This window comes from Doryrhamphus excisus, chromosome 12 (genome assembly GCF_030265055.1).
Source record: "Doryrhamphus excisus isolate RoL2022-K1 chromosome 12, RoL_Dexc_1.0, whole genome shotgun sequence".
Lineage (NCBI taxonomy): Eukaryota > Metazoa > Chordata > Actinopteri > Syngnathiformes > Syngnathidae > Doryrhamphus > Doryrhamphus excisus.
Genome location: NC_080477.1, coordinates 1,707,501 through 1,730,855, shown reverse-complemented (window position 1 = coordinate 1,730,855; position 23,355 = coordinate 1,707,501). Strand labels below are relative to the sequence as shown.

The 23,355-nt window shown below is 37.1% G+C and overlaps 1 protein-coding gene across 2 annotated transcripts in view; it reads left to right on the top strand.

Moving 5' to 3' along the window:
• The window catches only part of LOC131139092 (transcription initiation factor TFIID subunit 4), a 145,772-nt gene that overhangs the window by 28,696 nt on the left and 93,721 nt on the right, over positions 1 to 23,355 (top strand). For both annotated transcript variants that reach the window (XM_058088356.1, XM_058088358.1), the window contains 2 exons: positions 2,655 to 2,769; positions 19,273 to 19,442. In XM_058088356.1, coding sequence (XP_057944339.1) covers positions 2,655 to 2,769; positions 19,273 to 19,442 — 285 coding nt within the window. The remainder of the gene's footprint in view (positions 1 to 2,654; positions 2,770 to 19,272; positions 19,443 to 23,355) is intronic.

The window sequence follows — 23,355 nt, the reverse complement described above, 5'->3', positions numbered from 1 at the left end:
ACCTATTTTTTTTTTTTTGCGTGTGTGAGTGTACGCAATCAGAATACAAATTTGATACACCCCCCCCACACCCAAAAAAAAAAGATCGCCCCGCAGTGAAAGATCTGTAGGTCGTTTTATGCCCATAAATTGGAATGCGGGGATCGTTCTAAAAATACTTTTCCGTGCCTCTCGGCGAGGAACATGCCTGTTAAGATCAAGTTTAAATTCACTCTGGCAGTCCTTGTGCTTCGCTGAGGGAGGGGTGGGGGGTCTTAGGGGGGGTTCGAAAATGTCTCAGAGCACGAAGCAGGATGCGGTGTGGAAGTGTTGAGGAGAACCGGTGAAGTGTTTTGTTCCTGAAGGTGACGCAACTCTGCGTCAATCTGCAATGTTTTCACACGACCTTTTGTGGCGCCCCCTGTGGGTCGGGGTCAAAATGGAAGACATGCTAGCATACATGCTAGTCATACATGCAGTGTATCAGTACTAGAAAGTTTTGGAATCATAAGATATTATGACTTATGGATGTTAAGTTGCTACGTCAGCACATTCAACTGTGTCCAATTTGACTTTTTTGGGGGGTAAAACATTGGGGTCTCATAACAGCGCCACCTTGTGGTGTTTTTGTCATAATAATAATAATAATAGCACAAGCAACACAGCAGCGGCGATCGTTTTGACAAATTTTCATATTTTTGTGTGTAGCGGTTCAGGAGTAGAAGACTTAACTTACTTTTTTTTTTTTTTTTGGCTCGGGTTTAGCTTAGCATGGGTTTCGACCGCAACGGTAGCCTGTGTTTTTATTTGAGATTTTCACGCAATAAAATTATGTTTGGTGCTTTATTATTATTTTATTTATTTATCCTTGTGAATTTTTTACAGCTTAGAATATTTTTACTTTTGACTTTTATCTCTTACAATTCTGAAAATCTCATGAAGTTATTATTAATATTATTTTTTCTAAATTTTATTGATTATTTTTAAACTATTTCAACTTTCTTCTTGTGAATTTCTTTTGTTGAAATTATGATTTTTAAATTCCCATTATATTTTGACCCCTCCCCTATTTGAAATACTAGAGAACCGATACACGCAATAAAATTATGTTTGGTGCTTTATTATTATTTTATTTATTTATCCCTGTGAATTTTTTCCAGCTTAAAATATTTTTACTTTTGACTTTTATCTCTTACAATTCTGAAAATCTCTTGAAGTTATTATTATTATTTTTCTACATTTTATTGATTATTTTTTTAACTATTTCAACTTTCTTCTGAATTTCTTTTGTAGAAATTATTATTTTTTAAATTCCCATAATATTTTGACCCCTCCCCTATTTGAAATACTAGAGAACCGATACATGCAATAAAATTATGTTTGGTGCTTTGTTATTATTTTATTTATTTATCCCTGTGAATTTTTTACAGCTTAGAATATTTTTACTTTTGACTTTTATCTCTTAAAATTCTGAAAATCTCCTGAAGTTATTATTAATATTAGTTTTTCTAAATTTTATTGATTTTTTTTAACTATTTCAACTTTCTTCTTCTGAATTTGTTTTGGAGAAATTATGATTTTTTAAATTAGGAAAATGCAACAAAATGTGTTTTTATTCGAGATTTCTGTTGTGAGATCATTCAAACACACAATAAAATTATGTTTGGTGCTTTATTATTATTTTATTTATTTATCCTTGTGAATTTTTTCCAGCGTACAATATTTTTACTTTTGTCTTTCATCTCTTAAAATTCAGAAAATCTCTTGAAGTTATTATTATTATTATTATTTTTCTACATTTTATTGATTATTTTTTAAACTATTTCAACTTTCTTCTTGTGAATTTCTTTTGTAGAAATTATGATTTTTTATTCCCATAATACTTTGACCCCTCTCCTATTTGAAATACTAGAGAACCGATAATATTTATTCATTTATCTGTACTGTACAGACTGAACTGAAGGAAAATGCAACAAAACGTGTTTTTATTCGAGATTTCTGTTGTGAAATCATTCAAAGGCGCAATAAAATGATGTTTGGTGCTTGTGTGTCTCACCAAACATCACTGTAGAACCCAGCGTAGAATACAACATATCATCACAAGGTCTTTGAATGCATCTTCTGTTTGCCTTATACTGTATTTGTATTTTCCTTCATTTAGCCATTGTGATGCTAGTAAATGCATAGCTAACAAAAAAAAGTTTTTATATATAATATTTTTCATATTATTTAAATATAATTATATTATTAAATTTAATATAATTGTTTAGTTAATTTTTTATTATAAAATTATTATAATTATTTATATTTAATTAAATAATTTAATTTAATTTTAATAATATAATCATTATAATTATTTACTATATATAATATTTTTAATATTATTATTATATTGAATATAATTATTATGTAATAAATACAAATATATTATATAAAATATAATTATTATATGAAATCAAGAAATTGCTTTAATATGCATGTTTTTTTTTTCCACTACTAAAGCGCAAGAGTTATTCTCTGAAACGTGGAGCAAACTAGTAAAGAAGATGAAATATTTTTTTTCCTCATTTTATTCTCATAAACAATCCCTCCGGACACACATTATTATTAGAAGATCATTTAAAAGTCACTTTTGCATAATAGTCGTTTTACTTGTTGTTTCCTCCTCTTGGCAGGCACAATGGGGAAGGTGGGCGCCCTCCAAGCCGGGAGGACCCCAGTGGGCTTGGCTGTCCAGATCTCCGGCAATCAAAAAAACAAACTCAACGACCCGGGAGGAGGCTCGTTCAGGTAAAAGTCCTCCTCCTCCTATTTTGACTTGTCACTCCTAGAAGTCGCCACATGAGGGCAGCATTTCCCTAAGATGCGCCTGATGAGGAAGCGTGACCACAGGCGACACTGAGAGCAAAGACTGTGGGAGTGTTTGCGGCACCTTGGCTGCTTTATCTGATTCCTTCTTCCTGGACGCCGTCCCGAGTGAGCTCACTTTTAATTTAGGAATAACGTAATAGCGGCCAGATGGCGGGAATTTGTAGTAGCTGCAGCAGAGAAATGTAGGAACATTTTGCCGGCAGCTTCTCTCTCTGCTTCTGCTGGGCTTCACAACATGAAAGGTCCATCGCCCACATGCTGCCCTTTGTGCGCCATCTTGCTGTTATGTGTGTGTGTGTGTGTGTGTGTGTGTGTGTGTGCATATATGCCTGAGATTTTATATAGTCTCTCCAGAGACGTGGTTGTGCGTGGTTACATGCACATGTATCCGAATGCGGGCATGTGTGCCAACGGGTGGAATTCAGGATGTGGCCCCGCACGACTGAGAGGAGTCTGGGTCACATGGTAATGGCTCCTGTGGTGTCCCGAGGGCAAAGGCAGCGCCCGGAGCCCTAATTGATAAACCAATAAATCTTTAGCTGCGTTAGTAATTAAGCTGTCAGGCTCGCTTGTTACATGACAACCATGTCGCCCCCTGCGGTGGTCAATGTGGACCTCCGCACACACACACACACACACACAAATACACACACACACATGCTCACCCGCCTGGCGACAACCACACAGCAAACGTGTTATACCGCTTTTAATGAACGTACCCCTCATAGGAAGCTTTGTTATGTCAATTAGCTCCTCCCAAGGAGTTTACTTCCTGGTTTAAAAGGTCATGTGTCATTCTAAAGTCACTTTTTAGTCACGTTCGAGATGTATGGAGGACCAAAACTGCCAAAATAATAAATAAATAAATAAATAAATAAAAGTGAAAATAAAAACAAAAATGAAAAAAAAATCAAAAAATTAAATACACAAAAATAAATATAAATGGAAATAAAAACAAAAATAAAAAAATATATACATAAATAAATAAATAAATAAAAGCAAAAATAAATACAAAAATAAAAAAACAAGATTCAAAAATTACAAATAAATACAAAAATAAATGTAGAAATAAATACAAAAATAAATATATAAATAGAATTACATATCAATAAATAAATAAAAGCACTCTGCTGTCATATGTATTTATTTCATGCTGCAGACAATGTCAGCTTGAAATGCAGAAGGAAAAACTATTCAAATGAGGGGGCGGTCCTAAGTGTGTCTTGGGTTGAACTGTTCGCCTATTGGTTGATCGACATGTGACATTTGAATAGTTTTTCCTTCTGCATTTCAAGCTGACATTGTCTGCAGCATGAAATAAATACATATGAGAGCAGAGTGCTTTTATTTATTTATTGATATGTAATTCTATTTATATATTTATTTTTGTATTTATTTCTACATTTATTTTTGTATTTATTTGTAATTTTTGAATCTTGTTTTTTATTTTTTATTTATTTTTGCTTTTATTTATTTATTTATGTATATATTTTTTTATTTTTGTTTTTATTTCCATTTATATTTATTTTTGTGTATTTAATTTTTTGATATTTTTTTCATTTTTGTTTTTATTTTCACTTCTATTTATTTATTTATTTATTTATTATTTTGGCAGTTTTGGTCCTCCATAGAGATGCAACAACTTTTGAGAAAATGGCTGGAATTGAATAAGTCAAGAATCCCGGGAAGCAATTGAAGCAACATGGAGTGCACTGCTTAGCTGCAGCCAGCAGAGGCGCTGTTGGGTCAGTCCTAATTAAAGTTAGATGCCCAAAACGGCAACAAAAAGACATCCGTGTACACCCTCCCTTACGGGGACACAACCGAGTAGCATCATTAGCCACGTTTACATGAGGAGTTTTTTCTTTTTTCCGAATGGTATCTTTCCGAATCAATAGCCACGTATACATGGACCCAAATATTCCAATTCCATTCGGTTTATTTGCTCAAACGGAAAGAATCTGCAACTTTGGATGCAAAATCTAATTTACAGTAAGTACACTTGATTAACTATTATAACAAATGAATACTTCCTTGTCATATTTTCATTAATTATTTCCATTCGGATGGGAAAATACCTCTCTGAATGTTCTCAACCCCTGTTTCCATATCACCCGAAGTCATGCCGATAACATTAACCACGTATACATGGACCCAAATATTCCAATTCCATTGGGGTTATTTGCTCAAACGGAAAGAATGTAACCTTTTTATACACCTCATTCCCAAAGAAAAGTGCCAATCCCAATGAATATATAATGGGATTCCCAGAGGTGGAATATTCCTTTCCCCAATCCGATTGAGGTATCTTGTACCCGCTCAAAACGGAAAGTTGTCAGACTGCGTTCTTCTTCTAAATTTCAAGACTGGATGAACGAAAAAGTCGCAATACGGAGTTATTCCAACAAGTAAACAAAAACTCTAAAGTCGGTATCACGTGATGTTGGTGTTTACGTTTTACTGGGCATGCCCTATTGACTATTCTGGTTGATTATAGCGGCGCATGTATAGACAAGAAATTGGAATATTCCTTTCCATGTATACCATTGCTTTCGGAAAGATTCCATTCGGAAAGAGAAAAACTCCTCATGTAAACATGGCTACTGGTATCCACGGAAAGGAATATTCCAATCTCTTGTCTACATGCGCCGCTATAATCAACCAGAATAGTCAATGGGGCATGCCCAGTAAAACGTAAACATCAACATCACGTGATACCGACTTCAGAGTTTTTCTTTACTTGTTGGAATAACTCCGTATTGCGACTTTTTTGTTCGTCCAGTCTTGAAATTTAGTTCGGATCAAAAACAAACTTTCCCCCAGAAGTCCAGTGCCGATTCCTCGCCTCCATTTTTAAAACCGAAGAACGTCTGGAGCTGCGTGTTACGTCATATCTCAGCATTGGCTGAACAACCGCCAATAAACAACAGAAGAAGAAAAACACCAGGAAGAAGAACGCAGTCTGACAACTTTCCATTTTGAGCGGGTACAAGATACCTCAATCGGATTGGGGAAAGGAATATTCCACCCCTTGGGAATCCCATTATATATTCATTGGGATTGGCACTTTTCTTTGGGAATGAGGTGTATACAAAGCTTACATTCAAATAAACCGAATGGAATTGGAATATTTGGGTCCATGTATAGGTGGCTATTGTGATCGGCATGACTTCGGGTGACATGGAAACAGGGGTTCAGAACATTCAGAGAGGTATTTTCCCATCGGAATGGAAATATTAATGAAAATATGACAAGGAAGCATTCATTTGTTCCCATAGTTAATCAAGTGTACTTATTGTAAATTAGATTTTGCATCCAAACTTGCAGATCTGAACGAGACACGGATTGGTCTCATCGACGGATTTCACACGTGACAAAAAAAAAATGGCAGCACTCCCCGCTATATAGTTTCTGATTTTAGCTAGTTTTGATCCTCTGCAGGGAAAACGAAGCAGTCCACGTGTTCACTATCATACACTTTTTTGTTGTTTGCTGTCCTCTTCGTTATCGCCCGAGGGCAGAAGCGCGTCTCGACACAACCGAAATGCCGCGGGCCCGCGTGGAACATGCTAACCCCGCCATTGGGAACGTGACCCGCGTTATCTTTACATCATCGTACTATCCCAAATTTGACTGCTAAGTGAGGCTAGTAGGCCAGAGAAAGGTCAGCCATGCACTGGTGGTGGTCACATGTGTGTGTGTGTGTGTGTCACAGCAATCCAGCTGTACACACACACACACACACACACACACACACACACGCACACACTACAAGGTGTGTATTTCCAGTGACTATCCATCTTCACGCTACAGAGTGAAAGCAGCTGTCCCCGTTTCCACGCCGTACACAAACACATCATCTCTCTATAAACACTCTTCCGAGGTAATCACAGGACAGCCAATCACGAGCCTTCAACCCGCCGCCGAACTCTGAGCTCAGCTTCGGCCCCTGAAATCCAATCTTGTCTCCAAAGTAGACACACACACACACACACACACCATAAAATACTAGCTTGTTTCTGTGTAAAATGATGAAATGTCCCTTTTAAATAGGAGAAGTCACTTTTCATTGTTTTTGACTTCCTGTTTTAGCCTATAAAACACTGAAGGCTATAAACACTGAATGCTATACTTAGCGTTTTCCTGCTTCTGTTGATCAGCCCATCGTGAAAGCTTATGTTATGTTTTATGTTATGTTATGTTTTATGTTATGTTATGTTATACTATGTTATGTTTTATTTTATGTTATGTTATGTTTTATGTTATGTTTTATGTTATGTTATTTTATGTTTTACGTTATGTTTTATGTTTTACGTTATGTTTTATGTTATGTCTTATGTTTCATGTTATGTCTTATGTTTCATGTTATGTCTTATGTTTTATGCTATGTTTTATGTTATCCGTTATGTTATGGTACGCTACATTTTATGTTATGTTCTGTTTATGTTATGTTCTGTTTTATATTTTATGTTATGTTGCGTCATGTTATGTGTCAGGTTTAATCACCAAACATCTGTAAAGCAACCTGCTCAAAGAGGACAAAGAGACTGGGATAGTTTTACTTGCAAGGAGAGTGATTGAAGTCTGCTCAGTAACAACCTCCAAATCAACTCTGAAACAGCCTTCACTCTCTTGCCTTTTATTTAGGAATTCCCTAGGTCACAGGAGGTCTCAACTGCTACGGGGGAAGGGTGTCCTGACTATCCAGTTGAGACCATTTAAAAACAAACCACTATCTTTATCATACACGCATTCTTCTGCTCGTGGTTGACTGCTTGAGCAATCAACTGTCCCCTTCTGCTGATGCCACATCCTGCAATAAAAGCAAGTCATGCATACATACACAGAGAACAAAGCTATACCTATCTTACCAACTTGTAGCTAGAAAGGCAAACAGTTAGACCAGCAAATTGGATAACTTATCTACAACAGTTCCAACATTTCCCTCCTGTTTATCCAGTTTGCACTAAATAGGTTATCATTTAATGACCTCTTCTAAAACGATTTTCAGTCATGAAATCATTACTTTAGTTGGATCTGGGAACAAGTCTGGTAGATTGAGAAAGCTATCTTCTCGGTCGTCATCGCCTTTTTCATCTGCTTAGGGCAAGAGTGCATATAATCCTGACACTTCTTGCTTAATTGGTTGGATAGCAGTGTATCCTCTTGCCCAACGTCAACTGGGATAGATAAGTGACACAGGAAAAAGACGAATGGATTTCCAGGTGTCTTAAAGTCTTTGTCTTCAACTTTTGTGGTAGATGTTTTCCGTATGACATCAACGATGTGGTGAACTTGATGTGTATGGTTTGAGATGTTAGATTGCCGAATCATGTCGAAGTCCTTGTGCCTCTGTTGATGGTTTGCTGTTGTTCTATCATGTTGTATTCAATCGGTCAGTCAGTCAGTAGTTGTAGTCCTCTAGTGTTCAGGTAGTGTCTTTCTGCCTTGACCGATCTGTGTGCAGGTCTCTCATTTGACCACGCTGACAGTGGAGTCTTCCCTCTGCTGGAACTCCAACACGTCCTCTCCATGGCCCCCAGGGCCAACAGATGTCAGGTCACTCGACACCCACCAAGAACATAGAAAGAAATGAATGAGCAACACAACATTTTACCATCTACGTGATACATGTCAGATGTGTTCCCTACACATGACTAATCTCGAGAGCAGTAGGCAACCTAAGAGCAGTAGGCAACCATCATGTAGTGTCTGACTGAATACGACACTTTGTTCATATTTTGGCCATTGACGTTGATTGTAAATGAGCCTTAAAATTTTCTAATCGTCAGGAGAAAGCCCGCGTAAGCATGAGGAGAACATGAAACTCCACACAGAAAGGTTCTCAAACCTTCTTGCTGTGAGACAGCAGTGCTAACCACTCTGCCATCATGCCACCAATATCTATTTTAACTTTAATTTTAACATCCACCCTCTGCATTTAAGTTTTTGCCAAACAACACAAGGTTTCACTGAATTTAAACCAACACACCATCTGGTCTGAATTTGCATTAAGATGGACATTGTCACACTGTAGTAGTGTTCCTTGCTCACAGCTGGAAATTTGGGTTTCAATGAACCATTTGCTCTCATTAGCGTGACCATTGGCACTATGGAAGGCAAAGTACCAAATACAGTAATATAGTAAAGAAAAACAAGATACAGTAACTTACCAAAATCTTCAGCGTGTTGTACAATCCATGGAGTGTCATTACTACTGCTGATCACTGATCATTATCAACCTCTAATGTTAGAACTCATACCTACCTTTGTTTCACTCACTTTGGTTTTGGAGAAACCAATTTTAGCAAAAAATAATATATCATGTCCAATTCTTAACAATGATTACTCAACAAAATGATATTTGTCCCCCCTTTTGACACATGTTTTTCCCATGTGTCAACTTCCAAAGCATTGGCAGTTCCCTGTAAAGTCAAATGATGGTTATCTTTTTATACATCTGCAAACAGTAATCTGTGAAGCTGGACAACATCAAACAAAGTTCAACAATTCAAACTCTGGATCCTGAAGAAGTGTCCTGTGGAACAAACTGAAGTTAAAATGATGACACACCCTGCCAGGTGTGTGAATGACCTCAAGTGTTACAGTGTTAATGTTAGTACATGTTAGTACTGTTAAACAGTTTTCAACAAAAAAGAGATGTCACGTTTCGGCCACATGACATTTGTCTTCTCCTCCTCCAGGAGAACGTGCTTTCCTAATGTGGAACAATGAAGGTTAGGTTGGAATATATCATGGTAGTTGATGTATTCCCACAACACAATAACAACCCTAAAAGAACACTCACATTTAATTTTCAGTCAATTTAAATTTTTGTCACAGTCCACTGTCCCCCTGAAGAACCCTGCTGTCGGTGTGTCGCACTCATAGTCGTCATGTCAGGATGTCATTTGCAACACTTAAAAGGTCCAAATTCCTTTGAAAGTCGGATTGTCCTAATTTACAAGGCCTTTTTTGGAATAGCTAATTTTTAGATGAGGGTTCTGCATACCCTAAATGAACTATCTACATTTTAGCAGATTTAATTTATGCCTATTGATGCTAAAAGAGCAGAACAAACTAATATGTTCTTTGCATGCGTCTATTAGTAAACTAATCATTGGGTTTGTTCTGTATTGCAATACATTTGTTTCCTTTTTCCAAAGTGATGGTCAGGGATGGCTTCAGCCTCACATTCACTCTCACACAGACAAACAAGACAACACAACAATGAAAAACCAGCTGGACAGTCCTTTCTGAGTGTATTTTTGCCGAAAACACTTTTCAAAAAATCCAATTGCGGACTGTAATAAATTAACAAATTGTTTTTGCATTCCCAATCAAATGTAAAATAGCATGCTTGTACAAAAAAGGCCCACATTATTCCATTTGTCACTGTGTCTCTTTTAGATAGAGACCCATGAGGAATGGAATCATGACGTCAAAAAAGCGTTACCTGAGTAACCCAAATGTGCATCAAGGCAGCACTTATGCCCAGAACAAAATATTTGTGATATAAACATTCCCCTAACAGCTATCCCTATGTCAATATCTTTTATCAAATTTGTCATCACCATAGAAAGATATGATGTGCATTGAAGACCTTGAAGAGCATCAATTTGCATTAATTGTGTGTGTGCGTGCGTGTGTGTATGCGTGTGAGAAAGTACATTCTTAACCTCCTCCACCAGTTGAGCACTCATGTCACCAGTTTGCATCTTCCTTTGATATGCATACAGCTGATTGGCCTCTTGCTTCACCAAAGTGTGAACATCAGGGTCAGTGTCAGTTTTTACAACTTCACCTCCATCTGAATTAGAAATAGGCCATTTGGTCCTTTGCACCATATGCCAACAACTTAATTTTTGAAGTTGAATTTTCTCTTCAACAGAAAATCCAATGGTGACTTGTCTTTGGTCCACTTCACCTGATTGGCCAACAAAGTTAACATAATTGCCATTCAACTTTGGAGAGGTTAAGAATTTGTCACTCTTAGTGAGTGTGTTTCATCAGAGTCGAAAGGAAAATAAATAACCTTGCCATATTTTGTATACTACGTCTTCTTATAGCATATTCTAAAAGAGAGAAGTAGATCAAATTCTACATAGTTATCAGCAAGAGGGGCTGATTTAAGCCAAGACTCTAAACAAAAGGAAGAAAAGGACAGAGCATATAGATGTGTATGTGTGTGTGTGCGTTACTGTCAACTTCAGTATCATCCTTGGCATCAGATGAGTCAGAGTAGCCATGATCCCATCACGCCCCACCTCCTTGCTTCCGTCCACCTTGCTTGTTAAGAAAGTTCTCCATCAAGTCTTTGGTCCAAAGTCCCCTTTTGCTGCACATGCCAGGGTCATATTGCTGTTCCAGTCTCTTCTCTGGATGTCCTTCTTGCAGGTGGCCATTTGGTGCCACCCATTGATTCTGGTACATGGCTTGTCCTTGCATCAAAGGTGTGATCCATCCGGTCAAAAGTGTGATCCATCCAGTTCTAATTCGGCCACATTCCGCTTTAGTGGCTGGTGATGTGATTGTCGTCACCGTGAACACCATGTCAGCAAACATCTTCAGAACTCTTCAGTGGTCAGGGAAAGTGGGACAACTTCACTAAACACAAGCAGGGCTGTTATGGCCTCCCCACACGCCTTCCTTACACCATTGTCCCACTCATGGTCTCCACCGTCAGTCACAGGATACTTGCTAAGCATCCGTTTGGATACGAGTGACTGCATGTCTGGAAGGGATCGTTTGCAGTTAGAACACAGCTCATGTGTTGGATCTTCTTCAGGTCTTGGTGAAGATGAAACTGGACATAATGGATGACGATATTGGACTCATCGTGCATGTTGTTGTATCAGGATGTTGTTGTCAGGTTGTTGGCAGAGCAAGGGTGGAGGTCTGCGATCAAGATCATGGTCCACTCTGAGACACTGAGGCACTGTAGGAGAAAGAGAAGGAAGACCTATTCTGAGAAGTCTTGTCTGTTCTTTTCATGTCAGTGTGTGTTGCAGATCTTGCCCATGTAACTTTCATCATTGCAAGTCTTAGTTGCAAGCCGTGCTCTCTGCTCTCAATGGTTTTTAGCCTTTTTCATTTTTTTTTTTTCCCAAAGAGTCCATGTCCTAAACAAAATTCTTGAATGCTCTTTGATTTTCTCTCAAATAATTATTTTTCTTTTAAACAATGCAATGTGATGTTTTCCCTTATCACAATTTTTCCCAACAAAAATCTCACTTATCTGTTTTGTTTAACTCACTTTCTCTTGTTCATATAAGTTCCCCATATTAGTGTTTTTTTATGCATGCTTTCCTCATTTTTTTCCCTTTTTGCTGTCTCTCCTTCTCCTGTTTTTTTTCTTCTCTACTCTCTCCTGCCTTGCCCTTCTTTCACCTTCCTCTCGCTGTCCTGCTATTTTCATCCAGACTCGTGTCTGCTCATAACCTTCCTTTTTCATTTTCTTCTCGTTTTGCTTACATTTCTTTTTTATGTTTTGTTGTAACTCCCTAATACATCCCGTAGATAATTTTCCGTTGAATTCGTACTGTTTTATCCAATAATATAGGGGGTCTACTGCTTTTTCAACTACCTTCCAATCCTTACACGGGAGTTCTTCAAGGACCTTTGTTTTTCTTTACCTTGTCCCTTCCCCATTTTGAACTAAATTTGGACCCAGTGGTTCTTAACACCTGTCGTGTTCTAACACTGGGGTTATTTTCAACAAGACGGTGATCAACAACCTTTTGTGGTAAAATTCTCTTCAACCTTTTCAGGTGGAATTTTCTTGCCTATAAGCATCCACAAAGGCTCACCATTTGTTTCTTGTTGGTTTGGCATAAAACACAGTTACCTAGTGGTAATTGTATTTTCATTCATACATTCACACTTTCACACTTCGCGCGTCCCGTTTTTCCAGACTAGAGGACTCCGCCGTCCTTCACAGAATTTAACGTAGTTTATTTCAACTAGAGGAGTCTGTCCTCCCACGGAATTTAACTGTCTGACCTGATGGAGTCTAGAACTGTCAGGGTTTGGTACACTTACTTTTTCAGCACAGAGGACTCCGCCGTCCTGTGTAGAATTTAACTAGTCTGTTTCAACTAGGGGCGTCTACCCACCTACGGAATTTAACTGTCTGACCTGCAGGGTTTGTCTATTTTACACTTACTTTTTCTGACCTGCAGGGTTTGTCTTCTTCGCCTAACTCTCTCCCTATCTTGGCCCACCAAGATCTATTCCATGTCGACTTTCATTCACACTCTTTTCATTAAAATTCGTACTCACAGTCTCTTTGTCCTTGGATTTCCCGTCAACCGTCGGATCCCAGCCCGAGAGGGAGGAACCAGTCCCGGAAAGGGGCTTTTTGCCGTGGCCACGGACTTATCTGGGATCTCACTCACACGCTGGAATCGTCAGGTATCTTGGGATCCGGCTCGAAGGACCATGTAAATGTCAGGTTTAATCACCAAACATCTGTAAAGCAACCTGCTCAAAGAGGACAAAGAGACTGGGATAGTTTTACTTGCAAGGAGAGTGATTGAAGTCTGCTCAGTAACAACCTCCAAATCAACTCTGAAACAGCCTTCACTCTCTTGCCTTTTATTTAGGAATTCCCTAGGTCACAGGAGGTCTCAACTGCTACGGGGGAAGGGTGTCCTGACTATCCAGTTGAGACCATTTAAAAACAAACCACTATCTTTATCATACACGCATTCTTCTGCTCGTGGTTGACTGCTTGAGCAATCAACTGTCCCCTTCTGCTGATGCCACATCCTGCAATAAAAGCAAGTCATGCATACATACACAGAGAACAAAGCTATACCTATCTTACCAACTTGTAGCTAGAAAGGCAAACAGTTAGACCAGCAAATTGGATAACTTATCTACAACAGTTCCAACATTATGTTGCGTCATGTTATGTTGCATCATGTTATGTTGCATCATGTTATGTTGCGTCATGTTATGTTGCGTCATGTTATGTTATGCTACGCTACGCTATGTTTTATGTTATGCTATGCTACGCTATGTTTTATGTTATGTTTTATATTTTATGTTATGTCTTATGTTTTATGTTATGTCTTCTGTTTTATGTTATGTCTTATGTTTCATGTTATGTCTTATGTTTTATGTTATGTTATATGTTATGTTTTATGTTATGCGTTATGTTATGGTACGCTACATTTTATGTTATGTTCTGTTTTATATTTTATGTTATGTTGCGTCATGTTATGTTGCGTCATGTTATGTTGCGTCATGTTATGTTGCGTCATGTTATGTTATGCTACGCTATGCTATGTTTTATGTTACGCTACGCTATGTTTTATGTTATGTTTTATATTTTATGTTATGTTATGTTGCGTCATGTTATGTTACGCTACGCTATGTTTTATGCTATGTTATGTTACGCTACGTTTTATGTTATGTTATGTTTTATGTTATGTTGTGTCATGTTAGGTTGCGTCATGTTAGGTTGCATCATGTTACGTTGCGCTACGCTATGTTTTGTTTTGTTATGTTATGTTACGCTACGTTTTATGTTATGTTTTATGTTATGTTTTATATTTTATGTTGTGTTATGTTGCGTCATGTTATGTTACGCTACGCTATGTTTTATGTTATGTTATGTTTTATGTTATGTTGCGTTGTTATGCTACGCTACATTATGTTTTATGTTACGCTACGCTATGCTACGTTTTATGTTATGTTTTATATTTTATGTTATGTTGCGTCATGTTATGTTACGCTACGCTATGTTTTATGTTATGTTACGCTACGTTTTATGTTACGTTGCGTCATGTTACGTTACGCTACGCTATGTTTTGTTATGTTATGTTATGTTACGCTACGTTTTATGTTATGTTATGTTTTATGTTATGTTTTATATTTTATGTTATGTTATGTCACGCTACGGTATGTTTTATGTTATGTTGTGTTTTATGTTATGTTGCGTCATGTTACGCTACGCTACGTTTTATGTTATGTTATGTTTTATGTTGTACGTTATGTTTTTATGTTATGTTTTACACTATGTGTTACATTATGTTATACGTAATGTTTTACGTATGTTATACGTTAATGTTATTCATTCATTAATTTTCAAGGCACCCAAAGCGTTCACAATGAAGCGACTGCCAATTTGCGCCTACGGCCTCTCCGACCGCCACCAAACATTCAGTCAATCATTCATACACAAGCGTAGTTTTATTGTTGACAACATGACAATGATTGGGACCTACATCGGTTTCAGCCACCGGGATCCTTACGTGATCTCTAGGACATTTTACCCACCGATGAGGTATAAAATGTAAAAGGTGTTTTCATGCAGCCTTCAACCCCCCCCATCCCTTCCAAATGATGGCGCATACCCACCCCATTAGCACCTATGGCGTGCCCTCGCTTGGAACACACAAGCTTGATATGGAAAGGACGTTTATGTATGCATGTGGCTGGCGGCTACGTGTCCCCAAGCCAAGCCGAGCCAATAACTGAGAGGCTCCCGCGGTAAAGCTAATTACATCTGGGCTTTATTAGCACCCAGCTAGTCGTGGGGAATATTTAGCATTTCATATCTCGTTCTCTCCTTTGAACGTCAGACCTGTCTCGGCCACGTTCTCATTTGATTTGAGCCCCAGCAATCCCAAAACACCCCAAGAAATTAAACCAGACCCTCAAAGAGAGTTCATTAGTCCGTCATATAAGATTAGCTTAGGATCTAGGAATATAGGAAAGGAATATACGCTTGAAAACAGCAATCAGGCACATTTACAGTCTACCACTTTGAACATCGGGAATGTAGAGAGCAAAGGCGTACAAGGGAATGTTGTCGTATTGTCTTTGGAACCTTTCAGCTCATTAAAAAATAATAAAAAAACACAAATTTTAAATACCAAATTTCAAGAGAAACATATTTTTTGTACAAAAATAGGCCATGCATTTTTCTATAAGTCGCAATTGTCAACATTTACACAATCCGACCTACAGAGTTCCGAGCATCCCACATTAGCCAATCCAAGCAAAGCTCGAGTAATTCTACGCTTGATCAAACTTACTTCATATTTGTCAGATCAAAATAATCAATAATAACTCCATAAGACTTCAAAGTGTGATATTAGCGTCCACTTCACTACTTCCTGTATCTGCACTTGAAGCATCATGGGAACTGTAGTTCTTTTAGCCATATGTTAGCCGCATCATTGTTTCAGTCGTAGCGTTCACAGTGTGTGGGAAAAAAAGTAGCCGCTTCAAGTCCAGAATTTCTTATTATTTATAATAATAAATAATAATAAGATTATTAATGAAATGAAATTAATGAATGAATAAATAATAATAATATTATTATTATAAGTAACTAATTATTATTATTATTATTATTATTATTATTATTATTATTATTATTATTATTATTATTATTATTATTATTATTATTATTATTATTATTATTATTATTATTATTATTATATATTTTTATATATTATTTATTATTATGTATTATTATTCAGTATTATATATTGTATTATTATCATTAATTAATTTATTTATTACTATATTATTGTTAATAATAATATTGTTATTATTTATTGTATTATTATTATTATTGAATAAATAAATGAATAGATAAATAGTAATATTATTATAATTAATTAATTAAATTATTATTTATTTTTTATTACTATATTATATATCATTATTATTAAGTTTTTTATTATTATTATATTATTATTATTATTAATATTATTATATTATTTTATGTTATTATTATCATTAATTTATTACTTAATTTATTATTATATTATTAATAATAATAATATTATTGTTATTATTTATTGTATTATTATTAAATAAATAAATAAATGAATAAATAAATAGTAATATTATTATTATTATTAATTTATTATTATTACATTATATATCATTATTATTAAGTTATTTATTATTATTAACAATAATCATAATAATGATATTGTTATTATTATTTATTGTATTATTATTATTAATAATAATAATAATAATAATAATAATAATAATAATAATAATAATAAAAATAATAATAATAATAATAATAATAATAATAATAAAATTATGTTTCAGGGTTAGATTTCTACTAATATAATCATGAAAAGGCGATTAGTGCCGCAGATGTTTGTATTTATTTCTTAAAGGTCAACACTAGCATGTGGAAGGAAGTCCCCCAATGAACCGCAGCTCCCCTCAGTGCCGGCGACACTCGTGCAAGGCGTGCCACCACCGTGCGTGACTGCAGACAAATCACAATTATCTTGCTGCCAACTTGTAGACCATGGCTGTTAAATGATATTAAACGTGTACTTTTACACAAGCTGTACACTGACTACTTTAACGTATATTCAACTTTAGAAGAAGATGCGAAGATGCGTTTAGAAAAACGGAAAAAACGCTTGCTGTGTTGTGAAGTCTGCAAGCCGTAATATTGAAATTGTGTACTTTTTTAGTGTTTATTGAACTCCTTCCCAAACCAAGCAGCTTTCCACCATTTTGGATTAGTTTTCCCCAGTCTTGCTTCATGTTTTCCCGTTCGTATGTGACTGTGAGCGTTAACGGCGAGGATGCAGCGGCGTTCCTGTTTTGTCTTTTTGAGTGAACGCGGCCTCGGGCGTGTTTCATTTTAGGACAGGTCAAGTTATCCATGAGGACGTGGCGAGGGTAGTTGCACCGCCCGAGGCGCAGCAGCGGGTAAACTACCTCCTACGTATCCGTGCTTGTTGTTGTTGTGTGCCCCCCCCCCCCGGGAAGGCATAATTAGAACGAGCGCTGGAGGAGAGGCCGAGAAGGTGGAAGGTGTGCGAGCTTCAGAGAGACGCTCTAATCGTCTTTGTCAACCTCCCGCCACCATGTCAAGTTTCATATCGGAGCAGGAAGGTTCTCGGCACGGGGGGGGGGGGGGGGGGGGGTGTTGGCCGGCGGTTTCTTCCGCCGCCGCACGTGCATACGCGAAAGGAAAAGGCTCACGGTGCCGACGCCGACGGCTTAAGTAGCCGTGGAGGTGAAGCGGCGAGTGGCGAGGAGGCGCTCGGTGGGAGTTCCGCAGTTGTTAGTTTGGCTCTCATCAACGTCGACTCGGGAATTCTCCCGCCCGCTCCGGGCCGGTCCTGCAACCGCAGTGCATCGTGGGTCGGATAATTCAGGCCGGAAGCTAACTTCCTGTCATGGCGGAAGGATGCGCTCCTTCACGTCTGTTTTATACAGACTATTGAGAATTTGGGCTAAATGGTCGAGTGGTTAGCGCACAGACCTCACAGCTAGGAGACCTGAGTTCAATCCCACCCACGGCCATCTCTGTGTGGAGTTTGCATGTTCTCCCCGTGCATGCGTGGGTTTTCTCCGGGTACTCCGGTTTCCTCCCACATTCCAAAAAAACATGCTAGGTTAATTAGCCACTCCAAATTGTCCATAGGTATGAATGTGAGTGTGAATGGTTGTTTGTCTATATGTGCCCTGTGATTGGCTGGCCACCAGTCCAGGGTGTACCCCGCCTCTCACCCAAGGAAGATAAGCGGTAGAAAATGAATATTATTATTATTATTTATTAATTATATTATATATAACAATATTATTATTATTTATGTATTAATGTATTTATTATATTATATATAACAATATTATTATTATTTATGTATTAATTTATTGGTTATTTGTTATTATATTACTATAATAATTAATAATATTATTATTATTATCAATGTAATAATAATAATAATAATAATAATAATAATAATAATAATAATTATAATAATGATGATGATTATTATTTAATTATTGATTTATTATTATTATATTATATATAACAATAATAATATTATTATTGTTATTATTATTGTTATTATGTATTCATTCATTTATTTATGTATTGTTATTATATTATTATAATAATTGTTAATAATAATAATTATCAATGTAATAATAATAATAATAATAATAATAATAATAATAATAATAATAATAATAATAATAATAATAATAATAATAATAATAATAATAATAATAATAATAATAATAATAATAATAATAATAATACAATTATTATTCATAATAATCATAATAATAATAATATTAATAATTATAATAACAACAACAACCGCAAATACACCGGGCCAGCCAATCACCAATCACCAATTCGGGCGAGAGGCGGGGCCAATCGCTGGGCACATATGTATATACAAACACTCACATTCACACTAATAATAATAATAATAATAATTATAATAATAATAATAGGGCCATGTCAACCACGGAACCAACCAAAGCAGCTGGATGAAGTAACCGGAAAGACGGAGCAACCTCGGATAAGCGGAAGATGGATGAATGGATATATTTGAAAAACTAACCGTGAATTTTGAAAGCAGGAAGTGTCAAGCTTTGACTTATGTATGGTTCAATTCTCCGCTGCAGGGACGACGACGACATCAACGACGTGGCCTCCATGGCCGGCGTCAACTTGAACGAGGAGAGCGCCAGAATCCTCGCCACCAACTCGGAACTGGTCGGAACGCAGATCCGCTCGTGTAAAGACGAAGCCTTCCTCCATCCGGGCCTCCTCCATCGACGGATCCTGGAAACAGGTGAGATCCCAAAGTGCTTTCATATAACTTCGGAATCTTTGTACCGCCGGAACGTTGGCCTGGAATGTCCTTTTGGTGGTGATGTTGTGAAACTTCTGCAGAAGAAGAGGAAAATGAAATGCGGGCTCGTGATGAAATCGGCGTGTTGTCTTCTGTGAGGAACACGTTGTATCTTTATTTAAAGTGTCATCACTGTGAGGACGCTTGATATTCCCGCCGCACGCCGTTTTTTTATTTTTTTTCATCTTGTTTGCCCTCGGTTTAAATTTGATACACTTAACAATTCTTTCACCTCCCTTTAATGAATTCTTCAGCGGCTGTCTGACTTGACTGGACCTCGGGCGCAAACATAAATACTTTATGGCTGTGTCTTTTTAAGGCAGCCTGTCAGATTGTCCCGTGGACCAAAACTGGCGACTTGAGAGGAATCCGGCTTGGTGCCGAGTCGTCGGCGTGGATGTCGACAGCGCCGTGCGTCTTACAATCGATACGGAGCAAGACGTCTTGATTTGTCCGCGTCGTCTAATAACCGTCTTCATTAAGTTTTTTTTTTTTTTTTTGCTGCTGCCGGCTCTACGTTTTATTGCCACTTAAGGCTCTCCCTGTAGATTTGATCGCCGTGACAACGTGCAATCATAAAACGGTGCCGAGCATGTTAGTCCATCAAAAAAAAAAAAACACCTAATTTCACATGGCAGAGTTGAGACCTGTAATATTTGTTATCATTGTCATTTTTTCATATCAATTGGGGAAGCAAAAGCAGTATCAGCAACAAGCAAAATCGGCCATCGGCTAAGGGTGATGGAAAAAAATCGGTATCGGTCGATCCCTGCTCTATAGTAGGGGTGTAAGAAAATATTGTTTTGGCGATATATTGTGATACTTTGTTCCACGATACTGTATCGATATTAAAAAGTATGATATGGTTATTTTTAGGCATTTATCATTTATCATCATATCATGTATATGGTGATACGATAATCGGCCATCGACTAAGGGTGATGGAAAAAAATTGGTATCGGCCGGAAAAAAAACATATCAGTCGATCCCTACTATCCAGTAAGGGTGTAAGAAAATATCGTTTCAGCGATATATCGTGATACTTCGTTCCACGATACTGTATCGATATCGATACTGATGGAAAAAAATCGGTATCGGCCAGGAAAAAACCATATCGGTCGATCCCTACTAAACAGTATCGGCCGGAAAAAAAAAACATATTGGTTGATTCCGACTCTCCAGTAGGGGTGTAAGAAAATATAGTTCTGGCGATATATCACGATACTTCGTTCCACGATACTGTATCGATATTAAAAAGTATGATATGGTTATTTTTAGGCATTCATATTTATGAATATATTTGATATTTGATATCGGCCCAAGCAAAATCGGCCATCGGCTAAGGGTGATGGAAAAAAATCGGTGTCGGCCGGAAAAAAACATATCGGTCGATCCCGACTCTCCAGTAGGGGTGTAAGAAAATATTGTTTTGGTGATACATCGCGATACTTCGTTCCACGATATTGTATCGATATTAAAAAGTATGATATGGTTATTTTTAGGCATTTATCATAGACTGTATATGGTGATACGATATCACTGTACGTTTTATTGCCACTTAAGGCTCTCCCTGTAGACTCGATTTCCGTGACAACGTGCAATCATAAAACGGTGCCGAGCATGTTAGTCCATCAAAAAAAAAAAAAAACACCTAATTTCACATGGCAGAGTTGAGACCTGTAATATTTGTTATCATTGTCATTTTTTCATATCAATTGGGGGAGTAAAAGCAGTATCGACAACAAGCAAAATCGGCCATCGGCTAAGGGTGATGGAAAAAAATCGGTATCGGCATCGCCCGGAAAAAAAAACATATCGGTCAATCCCTGCTCTCTAGTAGGGGTGTAAGAAAATATTGTTTTGGCGATATATTGTGATACTTTGTTCCACGATACTGTATCGATATTAAAAAGTATGACATGGTTATTTTTAGGCATTTATCATAGACTGTATATGGCGATACGATAATCGGCCATCGACTAAGGGTGATGGAAAAAAATCGGTATCGGCATCACCTAATTTCACATGGCATAGTTGAGACCTGTAATATTTGTTATCATTGTCATTTTTTCATATGAATTGAGGGAGCAAAAGCAGTATCGGCCACAAATATCGGCCCCAGAAAAATCGGCCATTGGCTAAGGGTGATGGAAAAAAATTGGTATCGGCCGGAAAAAAAACATATCAGTCGATCCCTACTATCCAGTAGGGGTGTAAGAAAATATCGTTTCAGCGATATATCGTGATACTTCGTTCCACGATACTGTATCGATATCGATACTGATGGAAAAAAATCGGTATCGGCCAGGAAAAAAACATATTGGTCGATCCCTACTATCCAGTAGAGGTGTAAGAAATTATCGTTTTGGCGATATATAATGATACTTTGTTCCACGATACTGTATCGATATTAAAAAGTATTATATGGTTATTTTTAGGCATTTATATTTATGAATATATTTTATAGAGTTGAGACCTGTAATATTTGTTATCATTGTCATTTTTTCATATCAATTGAGGGAGCAAAAGCAGTATCGGCCACTAATATCAGCCCAAGCAAAATCGGCCATCGGCTAAGGGTGATGGAAAAAAATCGGTATCTGCATCACCCGGAAAAAAAACATATCGGTCGATCCCTACTCTCCAGTAAGATTGTAAGAAAATATCGTTTTGGTCATATATGGTGATACTTCGTTCCACGATACTGTATTGATATCGATACTGATGGAAAAAAATCGGTATCGGCCGGAAAATAAAACATATCGGTCGATCCCTACACTGCAGTAGGGGTGTAAGAAAATATCGTTTCGGCGATATATGGTGATACTTCGTTCCACGATACTGTATCGATATCGATACTGATGGAAAAAAAAAATCGGTATCGGCTAGAAAAACAACATATCGGTCGATCCCGACTCTCCTGTAGGGGTGTAAGGAAATATTGTTTCTGCAATATATCGCGATACTTCGTTCCACGATACTGTATCGATGTTAAAAAGTATGATATGGTTATTTTTAGGCATTTATCATAGACTGTATATGGCGATACGATATCGCTGTACGTTTTATTGCCACTTAAGGCTCTCCCTGTAGACTTTGTTATCATTGTCATTTTTTCATATCAATTGAGGGAGCAAAAGCAGTATCGGCCACAAATATCGGCCCAAGCAAAATCGGCCATTGGCTAAGGGTGATGGAAAAAAAACGGTATCTGCATCGCCCGGAAAAAAAACATATCGGTCGATCCCTACTCTCCAGTAAGATTATAAGAAAATATCGTTTTGGTCATATATCGCGATACTTTGTTCCACGATACTGTATCGATATCGATACTGATGGAAAAAAATCGGTATCGGCCGGAAAAAAACATATCGGTCGATTCCTACACTGCAGTAAGGGTGTAAGAAAATATCGTTTCGGCCATATATGGCGATACATCGTTCCACGATACTGTATCGATATCGATACTGATGGAAAAAAAATCGGTATCGGCTAGAAAAAAACCCATATTGGTTGATCCCGACTCTCCTCCAGTAAGATTGTAAGAAAATATCGTTTTGGTTATATATCGCGATACTTTGTTCCACGATACTGTATCGATATCGATACTGATGGAAAAAAATCGGTATCGGCCGGAAAAAAAAACATATCGGTCGATCCCGACTCTCCAGTAGGGGTGTAAGAAAATATCGTTTCGGCGATATATTGCTATACTTCGTTCCACGATACTGTATCGATATTAAAAAGTATGATATGGTTATTTTTATGGTTATTTCTGTTTTAATGGAATAAAAATGTGTTCATTTACAGTATCGTGATATATCGTAGCGTGATACATATCATATCGCCAGAT